The 12,293-nt window shown below is 46.8% G+C and overlaps 1 protein-coding gene across 1 annotated transcript in view; it reads left to right on the top strand.

Annotated features, from left to right (window-relative positions):
- The window catches only part of LOC137155271 (kinesin-like protein KIF19), a 29,305-nt gene extending 17,012 nt beyond the window's left edge, over positions 1 to 12,293 (top strand). Inside the window, exons 9-20 of the mRNA XM_067551475.1 lie at positions 218 to 371; positions 1,595 to 1,769; positions 3,769 to 3,961; positions 4,935 to 5,205; positions 5,421 to 5,542; positions 6,597 to 6,641; positions 6,799 to 6,935; positions 8,236 to 8,341; positions 9,360 to 9,818; positions 10,228 to 10,393; positions 11,204 to 11,311; positions 11,839 to 12,293. Coding sequence (XP_067407576.1) covers positions 218 to 371; positions 1,595 to 1,769; positions 3,769 to 3,961; positions 4,935 to 5,205; positions 5,421 to 5,542; positions 6,597 to 6,641; positions 6,799 to 6,935; positions 8,236 to 8,341; positions 9,360 to 9,818; positions 10,228 to 10,393; positions 11,204 to 11,311; positions 11,839 to 11,915 — 2,013 coding nt within the window. The 3' untranslated portion in view covers positions 11,916 to 12,293. The remainder of the gene's footprint in view (positions 1 to 217; positions 372 to 1,594; positions 1,770 to 3,768; positions 3,962 to 4,934; positions 5,206 to 5,420; positions 5,543 to 6,596; positions 6,642 to 6,798; positions 6,936 to 8,235; positions 8,342 to 9,359; positions 9,819 to 10,227; positions 10,394 to 11,203; positions 11,312 to 11,838) is intronic.

Here is a 12,293-nt window from a genome sequence, read left to right as displayed (position 1 = left end):
ACAGTGAAAATGGAAGTGTGGCAGAAGGAAAGGCCTGCAGAGTGAAGGTAACTAGACAGTGATCTTCAAACAATTATCCCATAGACTGAGGGTAACTGGATCCCTTTCTGTGATCTAGGGCTCCTCTCGTAGGAAGGTGTTTCATTTTACAGCCATTGTGCTACAAAGCGACAAGGTGGGTCGTGAGGTTATGACGGTGTGTGTTCTCACCCACCAGGTAAAACGCAACCTGCGGAATGTCTCCTATCACATTGCACAGTACACCAGCATCATTTCCGATCTCCGCAGGGAGATTGAGGGTCTGAAGGCAAAGATTGAAAGTCAGGATAAGGAGAAGAATGCAAGCAGCTCTGACATCGGAGATGTACCAGGTAGAGCTGGGAGCAGATGCTGCTCTCATCAAGGTTCCATTTCTGTCTATTGGGCCTCTTTGTAATCATCTTGTTTATCAGACTGATTATCAGACACCCTCCATAGTGTCCCTTTCACGTGTCCTTTAAAGGCTTTCTGTAGATGGGCTCTAGCTTCTCCAGCTGCTGATCATATATTTGTAGCAAACCATTTTTATACAGTTACGTTACTATGGGTTTATCATACTCTCCCTCTAGTCTCCCTTTATCACATCTGAGTTGGAGACAAATACATTTGTCTCCTTTTCAGAGGCTTCTTCAAGTCTTTTCCCTTGTCTCTTCTTTACATTTACAAAGCTGACATGTGGTGCTTTTAAAAAGCTAGAAGAGGCAGCAGTGTCTAGTGGTCAGAGCAGAGAACTAGGAGTCAGGAAACCTGGATTCCATTACAATTTTTACTACCAACTTGCTTTACAACTAACTTGCTGGGCAGACATTTAACCTCTTTGTGTCTCAGTTTCCTGAACTGTGAAATGAGGTTTGTGTGTCTTTGAAAAATGCTTTGAGGTCCTGTGATGACAGTCTGGACAGTCTGTATATAAGGGCAAATGATTATTGTGTAATTATTATTATTTTGCTGCCTATGCATTTCCAGACTCTGATACTAGCTGTGTCAGGCCAGAGAGCTTTGTTTCAATTCCTGCAGTAATTGGTTTCCAGAATAACTTTTCAATTGATCTCGCCGTGGGGAATGTTCCTTCCAACAACAGAAAATAGTAAAGGTGTCTGATAGACAAGCCTTCCCCAAAGACCAGTGGATCTCAGCCACAAATACCTTGGCCCATTTTCAGAGAAAACAGCTTTCTGGTAGCAAGAAAGGGGAAAGCAATGCAGCAGATTCTGATTTTCCCTTCCTGAGAGTTAGGTAAATTTGCCCCTGCAATGCAGCTTTCTTACCACTCCCTCCCAAGCAGCACTGATGAAAACTATTTAGTGCTGACTGGCTATGATACAACATATCACTTAAGTACATGCTTAAAAATAGTAGTTCCATTGGCTTCAAAGTACAACACGACCACTGATCCAATGGATTGCAGAGTAACAAAGGTTCATCTCAAGAATGTCTCATCAAATATGGAATGGGTGACTACCCCCAAGGGATCTCTTCTGGGCTTATCAGTCCCATGGGGATACTCTGAGATGCTGGAGATTGGAAACAGGAGAGCTATTGTTTTCTCCCACAGTGGAGACCCATCAGGATTCGGAAGCAGACAGCCGGCAAGAGATGAACAAGCTACGGGAGCAGCTGATCAGGGCTTTCAAGGAACAATTGGAGATGCGACGCAGCCTCATGGAGCTGGAGAACACGAACACTGAACTACACATTGATACCTCCAGGCATTTGCTAACGATTGGAGAGTGAGTACAACCACTGCAGAGCTGGGCACTTACTGATGAGCAGAAGTTAATTAATATGCAGACCCCTGCCATCGCTCTGAGGAACCCTAATGTCATGGAGCTGCAGCTCCCTGCCGAAGGCACTTAGGATGTGTCTACACAGCAGTGGGGAGGGGTGACGGCAGCACCTGCAGGCTTACCCGAACTAGCTTTGATCAATCTAGCTTGTTAAAAACAGCAGTGTACTGTCGGCGGTATGAGTTAGCCACCCGAGTACAATCCTGCCTGGGTCCCTGGGTACATACTCAGGCAGGGGGCCTGTGCCGTCACCTGTGCCACCACAGCTACGTTGCTATTTTTAGCATGCTAGCTGGATCAAAGCTAGCTCAGGGATGTCTATGCATGCTGCAGTCCTGCCTCCCAGCTGCAGTGTAGACATATCCTAAGTTTTCAGTAAGAAATGGAGGGTTTCAGATCTGGTTTCTTGGTTCACTACATGTCACATACTAGTCTCATACATGTGAATACAGAACAGCTCACATAACTGTCCCTTTGGCAGCTGTTCTAGTGGTTAGAATAAGTCTGTGCACAAGAGAGATTGGACCAACAAGGAGAAAGCAACCTTTGAGCCTGATTATGCCCGGACATAAGCATCTCCAGCAAAGTGCCCTCAATTCCTACTGCAGCACGGGGTTGGTACAGTAGAAGATGGAGCCTGTAAGCAGTGTCCCCTATCAAGCAAGAAGTCAGCTGTTCCCTGCGTATCCTGCATATGTTCATTCCCCAAGGTGTTTGTGGCGGGGTGCAGCGGGGCAATAATTTGGTGGCTATGACATTTCAGGGTTCTTCAGGGGGAAGAGTCTCCTTTAAAAATATATAAATCTGTATCTGAGTTTCTTTGAAAGCAAGATTTTTCTAAAATGCAGAAAACATCCAAGGTAGTTCAACATGGTCTCGAGGCAGGAGAGCCTCATACTGCTGGGCAGAATAATCTAATAGGGGCATAGTGATTTAATTGGAGGTGCTGCCCTCTGACAGCGCGGGCATCCTGCCATCAGAAGGCTAGTACCAGATCGTTCCTAGTGCTTCTGCTGGGAGTGAAATAGCACTGTTGAGGTCAAGTTTCAACACACTGCAGTTACCAGTTACAGTTGCAACATTAATATATAGAAACTTAACGTGGTGTCTTTCCAGAGGCACTGGATCTCCAGAATGGGAAGCTCTGTGGCTTTTAACCACCCTTGTGAAATGTAAGCAAGGAGTTAGAATTGTTTTTCATTCATAGAGGCTGCATGTGATCAAAACATCGATACCAAGTAATGATACTGCCTTGAGCAGACGGGTCTGCCAGTTTTCTCCAGCATAAAGTTTAGAGCCACAACTGGTAGGCACCCCACAAGAAAAGCTGGTGTCTGATCTCTACCCTGGACATGAATTTTAATTGTCGGCCTTAACATCCTCAACGCTGGGGTACCTCGCCTTGTGCTTAAGCTGTGTTTCCTCCACTCTCAGTACTGCATACTGTACACATTCCCATTGTAAATAGAGCTAAACCAATCTTTGCTAATGCACAAACTGTGAGCCGTGGTAAATTCTGAGTACAGTGCTTATTTGTTATCTCTGTCAATTTGATTAGCACTATAAAATTCAGGTAAGTTTCAGATAAAACAACCTCCATTATTTACATATGTCCAATAAATCTCTCTCTCTATAGCTGCTGCTGCAGCAACTTGTAGTGATGGAAGAGGCAGTGCTCCCTTGCAGTTTAAACATCTCCCTGGAGACTCTGTATCCACCCAGAAATTAGGAAGTTGTTTGCAGGCTGCTATAGGTGATGTGCTCGACCACTTTGCTGTCAGGATTAGCGTAGTTAGTTCTGCTGTTCCCATGCAAGAAGAAATGGGGAAAGTCCCAAAAGACTGGGCAAATATGGCAGAGGTCACTGGCTAACTAGTGTTTGAGTAACTGTTGCTGGGTCCCAGGAGGTTAATGATTTTCACTCTTGTATTTTTGCTGGCAGCTGGGAACGCGAGAAGACTCAACGTGCTCAGAAGTGTCATGACAGGCTGGTGAACAGGAAGGAAGATGAAAACATGGAAGAGGCTGACAGAGAAGTGGAGGGGGCAGATTCCCCTGAACCTCATGAAGTCACCGTAGCAAGAGAGGAAATCAACATGCTGTTGACAGAGCAGCAAAAAACAGCAACTTTAAAGGTGAGAATGAGTATAAAGCACTTATCTGACCACTCCATAGCCTAATTTCATGCTCCAGCCAGAGTCCCAGGGTAGGTGTGATGTCAGCAGCAGCAGTCAGCAGTAGTGGGGCATCCCATGGAGGGAGAGCCAGCACTTTAGACACTAGAGGACCTGAAAGAGGACATGGAAAATGCACACGAGCTGTCAGTTCTGTGCAGAGGTTTCCTTTGGCCACTCAGCATATAACCCTACTGATGGATGTTGGCAGTCCTGTCTGCAGGTTGAGGCTAAGAGGGTGACAATATGGTGTCGGTACAGATAGCTCTGTCATAACACAGGCTTTTGGGATGCTGCTGCACTTACTGTGATAAAAGCAAGGGGAAGAGACTGTACCTGGATTTCCCCCTGGCAGGCAGAGGGATATTTGTTGAGTCACTGAAGAGTGTTGCTTTGGGAAACTATCACACCAGTAGTTGAGATGGTCATGCAGGGGTGTTTACTGGAACTTAAATATGCAGCCAGGGGGCTAGGTGCTAGGAACTCCTGAGTTCTAATCCTGCTTCTGCCACTGATTTCTTCTTACTTCGGCAAGTCACAAACTCTCTCTATCTCCTTTTCCCCAGGATAATAATATTTCTGTACCTCCTCCACAGGGGGGCTATGTGGATTGATTAGCCAGTATTTGCATGGCATTCCAGTAATTCTTTATGCTTAGATAGCATTTCACATTTCTAAGTTCTTCAGGCCAGAGGCTGTCTCCTCTTGGGTGTTTGGGCACTGCCTAGCCACATCGTGGGCACTACCAGAATACGAATGATCATTGCTAAACAAACTGCGCACATTCCCCAGGAAGATGGAAGTATAATCTCTTGTTGCAGATAGCTGCCCCTGATCAGATAGCTGAGCTGTATCTCGAGCCTTTAATAAACAAACATTACCAAAACTCAGTATAGACCTGCTGGCGCATGCAAACCCTCATTTTCCTTTTCAGTCCGAGCTGGAGCAGCGCTTAGCAAATGCCAAGAAAAAAGCCTCCCAGATGGAGAAGCTGTTGCCCAAACAAATCACCAGTGAGGACCAGCGAGAGGTGCTGAGGCTGCTCTGCCAGGCTCACGAGCTGGAGGTGGGGAACACGGAGTTGCAGGCGAATGTCTTGGACAAGGAGAACCTCCTGTGCCAGAAGGATTTTGTCATCCAGCGGCACCAGCAGCACAGGCTGCTCTGTGAGGAAATCATTCAGCAGCAGCAAATGCTGATAAAAGGTAAAATTCCAGCCCTGCTCCTCTTCTGCCAAATGGAGGACGTCCAAAATAATTCCATCTAGAGCCCTTCCTGCTCAGGCATCCTGGGCCAAATTCTGTACTGTCCTCCCTCGTCTTTGACATAAGCTGTGGGTGCTCAGCATCTTTGAAAAATCAGGCCAGCTGTTCCTTTTGCAGTGATCCCCAACGTTCTCCCTTCCCATCCCCCACTCCAGGCCATAACATCCCCGTCCCAGAGACGCTGGGGACGCTGTATCAACTGTACTTCCGTGAGCTAGAGGAGGGGACCCTGACCCGCCTGCTCCAGCTTCACTCTGTGATGTCCAGCTCGCTGAGGGTAAGGCAGAGCTGAACCCATCACACTCGCAGCAAATTCCATTCAGTGCCTTGCTGAAGTGCTTTTCTGGATTGGGGTCTCAATACCACGTCACCTGCTGATTTGGGGAGGATAATAGGTCAGTCATCCTTCAGCAGATGGCCCTGTTCAGCCCCTCTTCGGGTGTTATTTAGGTGAAGATAGTCTTGTTTTGTGGAGAGACCCTTGTTTGACTCAGAGCTTAAGGCCTTGGGCTTCTGGAGGTAGAGAGGAACCAAGGGGATGGTTGGAAGGGGCAAGTTTTCCCCTCGGTCTCTATCGTGTTGGGTTTAAGGGATGTGTATGCCCCCAGACTAACAACTACAGCTAAGAAGATTCTGCGTCCAAGCACGCAACTCCTACAAGGGAGCTCTGTGACGACAATACCTTTGGAGACCCAGAGTCACTGTGGGTAAACCCACTTCTCTTGATAGCCGAAAGTGTTCATTGTCTCTGAAGGCTTCCTGGTAGCCTAAAGCAGAGCCAGCATTGCAGACACTGGGAACTCCTGGTCAGAGGGAAAGAGAATACATTGCCAGTCTCTGTTCATTTTGCAGATTTTGTGAGTATTTTTTCTGAGGACGGTATTTTATTGCCAACTTCTGAATGTCTTGTAATAACAGGTGGGAATCCCCAGCGGCAGCTCCTCTCATTTATTATGATTCGTCATTAATAACCCTGACACAGAATTAGTTTTCACTCTGAATAATAAAGTAGCTGTCAGGCACAGTGATATACAGGAACCAGAATTATTCCAGACACTCTCAGTAATGTTGATGGGCGATGGCAGGTTGCGGATTTGAATCCTGGAGAAGGAAACTACACGTTTCCTCAGCCAACTTCTCTGCACGTGATTAGGAGGCTAGCTGTTCTGCAAAGGCTCCATCAGTAACTCTGTGTGTGTTGGGAAGCTGTGGGAAACCAACCAAACCAAAGCCCTTTATGTTTGTGGGCTGGAGGGTTTACAAAAGCAGGTGAAGTGGGGAAATCCTCTTGTGTGCCCCTCGCTTTCACATTTTTCTCTTTGTTCCTTTAGTGCCAGACCAAAGCTGTGTCTCCAACTGAAAACAAAATACAGGAGGTAATGAGGGATTCAGGAGAGAGGGCAGGTGGCTCTATTGCATTAGGAGATCTGTGTTTAAAGAAGCTGACTGAGTAGAGAGGGGGGGTTGTACTGAAAAAGTCGGTGCTGTGTCTGCCTACAATCCCACCAACCTCCCTTTTTCCTGTGACCCCAGGGTGGCTCTGCTTTGAATGTAGCTCCGCAGCTGGACCTAAACAAAGAAGAGGACAGGAAAGAGCTATCTGGCAACAGGAAGGGTCTTCCTTATGGAGCAAAGTTTGAGCTTCCGTCCATCGTCTTGGAGTCAGACAGGTAACATGAATACTTTTCCATCCTTCCTTGGGGTTCTGTCCACGTGTCCATCCTCAGCCCCATTCTCCCGGGCCTTGCAGCTCAGCAGCTAATTATCTGTGCTGCTGTGGCTAGGGGGCTGTTGATACTTTCATTTTATACCCTATAACTTGCCCCTTATCTTTTCTGAGTTGGTTTGTGGAGAGACTGGGGTTTCATTCTGAATGTGGCCAAAGCGGCAACGTTCCGCTGTTATCGGTGGGTTGAAAGAGGTATCAATCTGCCACATGTTTAGGTATGCGAATCTCCTGTGCCACAACAGTTCTGTATCGGTTTGAACTCTGCAACCTTTTCATGTCCTGCCCTCGCCCTGGACTTTCAAAACATGCAGATTGCTAAGCATACCGGTGAAAAATCTTGTGGGCCTTTAGCAGACCTCTGCCTCCACCCCACCCAATTCAGTTCTTTATTGGTTCAAGAACACAGATGTTACACGAGGGCCTGATCCTGATCCCAATGAAGTCAGTGGCAAATTCTCTATTGATTTCAGGATGAGCGGGATGAGGCCCAAGGAGGCATCATCTGACACGGAAAATATAAAATTGCAATTTATTGTGTGGAGATCAAACCAGTGACAGAATAAAACAGGAATGAGAGGCAACTCCACAGACGGTACAAACAGCTGGCTGACTGCATTGAACTTTCTATGGGGACTGGGCAGAGGAGAGGAAAAGGGAAACTGAACCGTTGCAGCAACATACATACTAAGGCAAACATCACCTAACCATGCAGAGGCCCCATAAAAGTCTCTCCAACCTGAGACCCAACCCAGACTAGGTTCCTAGAAACCAGATCCCCAAATGAGTGACCGTGTTCCCAGAGAGGAACTCCCAGAAAAGGGAGCCGATAGGAACGAAGGCCCCTGCTGTATTATGCAATTGCCAGGTAGCTCTGTGAAGTAGGAACCTTCTCTAAGGAGTGAATGGGTGCAGTGGAGGAGGGGATTCTGTTCTGAACTAATCAGTGTGCAGGAATTTAACCAATGTATATTAACGAAGCTCTTTTTAAGAGGAATCGGGGATCCCCTCTGTTTCCCTGAGTTCTGAAGTTCTCCTTTCACCTTGGATTTTCCCCCCCACCACTCCTGCTTTTAAATCAGTCCTGGTTTCCCCTACATTTTGGAGAGGTTAATCCAAACAGGTGTCTCCAAACATTCCAGAAGGACTGACTGGCTTTTCACTTTCCCTCTCTCTAAATGACCAAGTGCCTCTCTCTTATGCATGAAGTTCAATCTATTCATGCCTCTCTTTGTTTCTCACAGTGACAGCTACAGATCATCTAAAACAACACCTGCTAGGAAACTGAGGAATCCAGATAGCCATCTCAGCCCTACTTTCTTTCGCTTGCCAAGAACCCCACTGCATCAGGTCAGTACTGGTAGGCACAGAGTTCAAGGTCTAGCCGCCACAGAGAACACTTTCCTCCGGCAAGAACAGGGTGCATGTACCAGTCAGACCCATCATGGCTGCAAGTTGTATGATGTAGTGAGGAGTCTGAGACTAGTTTTCTAGATGAGGAAGATAAATATCCATGTGCAATACATTCCATTCCCAGAGGAATAAGGCATAGTCTGGGACTCAAGAGCCATGGGTTCTACTCCCACTTCTACCATAGACGTAGGCAAATCACCTGATCTTTACAGGCCCCAGTTGTCCATCTGTACAACAGGGATAGTAGTAATTCCAAGCACACGGGTGGGAAGGATAAATGAATGTTTGTGAGATGCCTGGGTACTGTTGTGAGGTGAGTCATATGAATACCTTGACAGATAGAATATAAATTATGGAACAGGGAAGTGGTATGCCACTTACCTCTAGAGCAAAAGCCAGTTCCCCTGGACCAATGTATTTTCTACTCAGCGCATCGAAGGCACAGAGTAACATTTCTAAATGTGTCTATCTGGAGGGAGGAAGATGGTGAAGTGACTCTCGCCCTGATGTCAAGCTCCTCTGACATTTGTGTTGACATTGCAATGCTTAGACCACGAATGTTGGTTGTTTCCCAGAGAGACTGAAGCTGGATAGTTTGGTACTTTCTGGAGCCATCTCATTTAATGGGGCCTTGTAAAATGCTTTTAAGAATCTAATCACACGATTCCTTTGGGGCTAATTTGTGGACACTTGGGAGAGACTATGATATGGTCTAATGCCTGAGCACAGGACCAATCCGAAAGCTGACTCTTTTTGTAACCTTGGGAAATTCCCTTACACACTCTACCTCAGTTTCCCCATCGGCAAAAATGGATATAGTGACATCTACCAACTTCTTTGGAGTGTTGTCATGATTGATTGATTGTTTGCAACATGCTTGGAAGATGAAAAACACCTTAAGTTTTAAGTAAAAAGTAAATCCTGAGTTGTCTGATTCCACTGCTGTGATTTCTAGCAGAAACTGGCTGGTGCTGCTGTAAGAAAGATGACCTCCAAGCTATATTCCCCCACCTCCCTGGACTTAAATAGGAGAAAGTCAGCTGCAGAGATCTCTGTTACCCCACTGAGCCTGGAAGCTTTGACGGAGATTGCTGTTAGCACCAAAAGGATCGCCCGCATTGCAGCCAGCCGGCGTTCCAGAGCCCAACACAGAGACCATGGGAGCGGGCTCACCTCAGGATATTTCTTTGAGGACGATGCGTTGGAGCCGAAATGTCTGCAGTCCACCTTCACTCCAGAGCCAAATGTGAAAGACACCGTGAGTATCGAGAACCTCCCAGCAGCACCCCAGAGAAAGGAGCAGCTGCACGACATAGCCAGGAGAGAACTGAAGAAGGAAGGAGAGCGAGAGAAGTCAGCAGAGAGGAAAGCCAGGAAGAAAAGATCTCGCTCCCTTGAACCAGCCTCCCAAAGGGTAGAGTCTTTGTATGTTTCCTTCTGGTAGGTCAACAGGTGGGGACCAGGTGGAGTACTTAGCTGGGGTGGTTGTGAGGGCAGCAGTGAAAGGAAGCCAATGGGGATGGGTGCAGCAGCTGACATAGGTGGGTGGGGAAACAGGCTGCATACAGTTGTGCCAGAGGGTAAGGCAATGCTCATGGATGGAGAGAGCACTGAGCTGTAACACAGCTAATGTTTTGAATGACTCGCACCGACAGGTCACACATCCCCCACACCATATCTACCCTTCCCAAAGGGCTGCCTGAGCCAGAGACTGACAAGGGAGTGAGGGAACCTGTTTTGGTGTAACGTGACTCACGGTCAGAGAATGGAGCCTCATGAACGGTGAGGTTTACATCAACAGCATCCTTGATGGTGTCTTTCAGCTCTCGAAAGCAAAGCCTCGGTCTCCCTCCAGCCACGATATGGACAATGTTTCTGAGGACCAGCTGCCCCGAGCTAACCTCTTCCAGCCATTGAAGGTCATGAGCAACCTATCCCATGCCACTCCTGCTGCCACAAAGCTCAAATTCCCCATCAGTCACCATTCAGGTAGGACCCAAAGTTCCTGATGGGACTCCATATCTGTATGGCTGCAACATGTGGTTTAGTCTTTGAGAAACAAGCCACAGCAGAGCTTTACGCTGAAAATGAACGTATTTAAGGAGCACAAAAATTGTGTTTCAGGTAGACTTGATGGCTCGTAATGGGATTTCCGAAGCATTTCCTCTTGAAGTCGCTGGCTCAAATATGTCCCCATACTGTAGTGACCACAAGTTATCATCTCACTTCTGTTCAGTGTCATTTATGAAACAAGTTATTGATTTCTTTCCAGTGCCCAGCAGACAGATGTCCACAACTAGAACTGGCTGGCCTTCATTTCCGGCTCAGTAAAGAGGCCAAGGACGGAATGAACGGGGTGCATAACCACCTCGCAGCCCTAGGGCCAGTCACTCCAGCTCAAGATTGAGGCACGTTGTGCTCGGACTACCACTGGGTTGGCTCAACACCTGATCTGTGCCTGATCACAAAGGACTTTGGGGTGGGATTTTCAAAACTGGTTAGGGGAACTGGATGCCCAATTCCCATTAAATTCGAACTGGAATCAGTTAGATCCCTTATGAGACTTTCAAAGTCTCACTCCTCATTCTGGTTCCTTCCACCAGTGCTAAATTCTTTCCTTTTTAAGTTAGTTTTCCAAAGATAGATACTGGTAACATTTCATTTGCAGCCCTTCCATTTAGTTCAGCTGGTCCATTAGTGAATCCTATACTGAATTGTCTTTGCTTGCTACATAAGCTGTATTCCTTTCCCACTGTTTACAGTAAAGGTCTCTGTCTCTCTCTCTCTCTCACTCTCAAGAAGAAAATCCATTACAGGTGCTGGAGATACGCAACACCCCTCCATGCATCATTCAGCAGAGCAACGCAGATCAGACCAGAGGGCAGGTCCTACGAAAGCGGGTCAAAGGTCAGTATGGAAAACGTCAATGTTCTGCTGTTAAATTCTTTCTTACGGCGCTTGCTCTGTAGTCGTCCTAATTGAATGAGTTGTAGATGCCACACAAGCTGCTTGCTTGGAGAAGAGATTCTGTGGGTATGTTTCTTATAGCCAAACTTTAAGCCACACGCTTCAACAGGTGACTCACAACATTCCAAACACGTTGGTTACATTCCACCTCTCTTTTGGCCAAAACTAACTCCTTAGGAGGAGAGAACATTTTCAGATGTGATCATAATCCCAGTCTAATCCGTATAGGAAGTACAACTGTAATATGAACTAGCTGTGTGACAATGTCCTCCTGCTGTTCAATGCATTGCACTAAGATTCTCTCAAGCGCTTCAGGAAATGAATGAAAAGCTGGCTTTCCATCTGGCCCCAGAACTCCCTACATCTCTTTCCAGCTCTGACCAATGCTGAGCGTGCCTGGTGCCAAACACACTTCTGTAATATGAGAATTTGATAAAAAAAAGATCTCAATCTTCCTTCGCACTTAGGGCCTGCAGATGGTACCAGCAGCCAGCCGAAGAAACAGCCAATCACAAACTTGAGGCACCTGCCGAGATCAAAATAAAATCACCAGGGAGCGCAAGGTTCTGTCTATTTTAAAGGGACCAGGACTACAGGGGTATTGGAAAGGAAGGAGGGTTTTTCTTAAGATCCATTTTAGCCAGTGTGCTCTGAGGCCGGGAAGCAGAAGGGGAGGCTGTGCACACTGCTTGGTGCTTTCCCCCACATCATCCCTACAGGTTTTTTTCTGCACTGTGCTCTTTTGTTAATAACATGCAAAAGAAAAGGAAACCCCATACGTCCATCAGCATTCTTAGTCCAGGAGACTGCATCATGGAGTCTCCCATCTGGGATTCCGCACTTGGCACATCCTCTCTTATATGTAGAAACCACCCATACATGTGGGGGGCTATTTAATTATTAAAGGAAATTGCAGACTCTT

This window comes from Emydura macquarii, unplaced genomic scaffold, assembly GCF_026122565.2.
Source record: "Emydura macquarii macquarii isolate MOO-44397 ecotype Brisbane River unplaced genomic scaffold, CSIRO-AGI_Emac_v2 contig_1348, whole genome shotgun sequence".
NCBI lineage: Eukaryota > Metazoa > Chordata > Testudines > Chelidae > Emydura > Emydura macquarii.
Note: the sequence above shows the minus strand (reverse complement) of the source record. Positions and strands in the feature narration are given on the sequence as shown.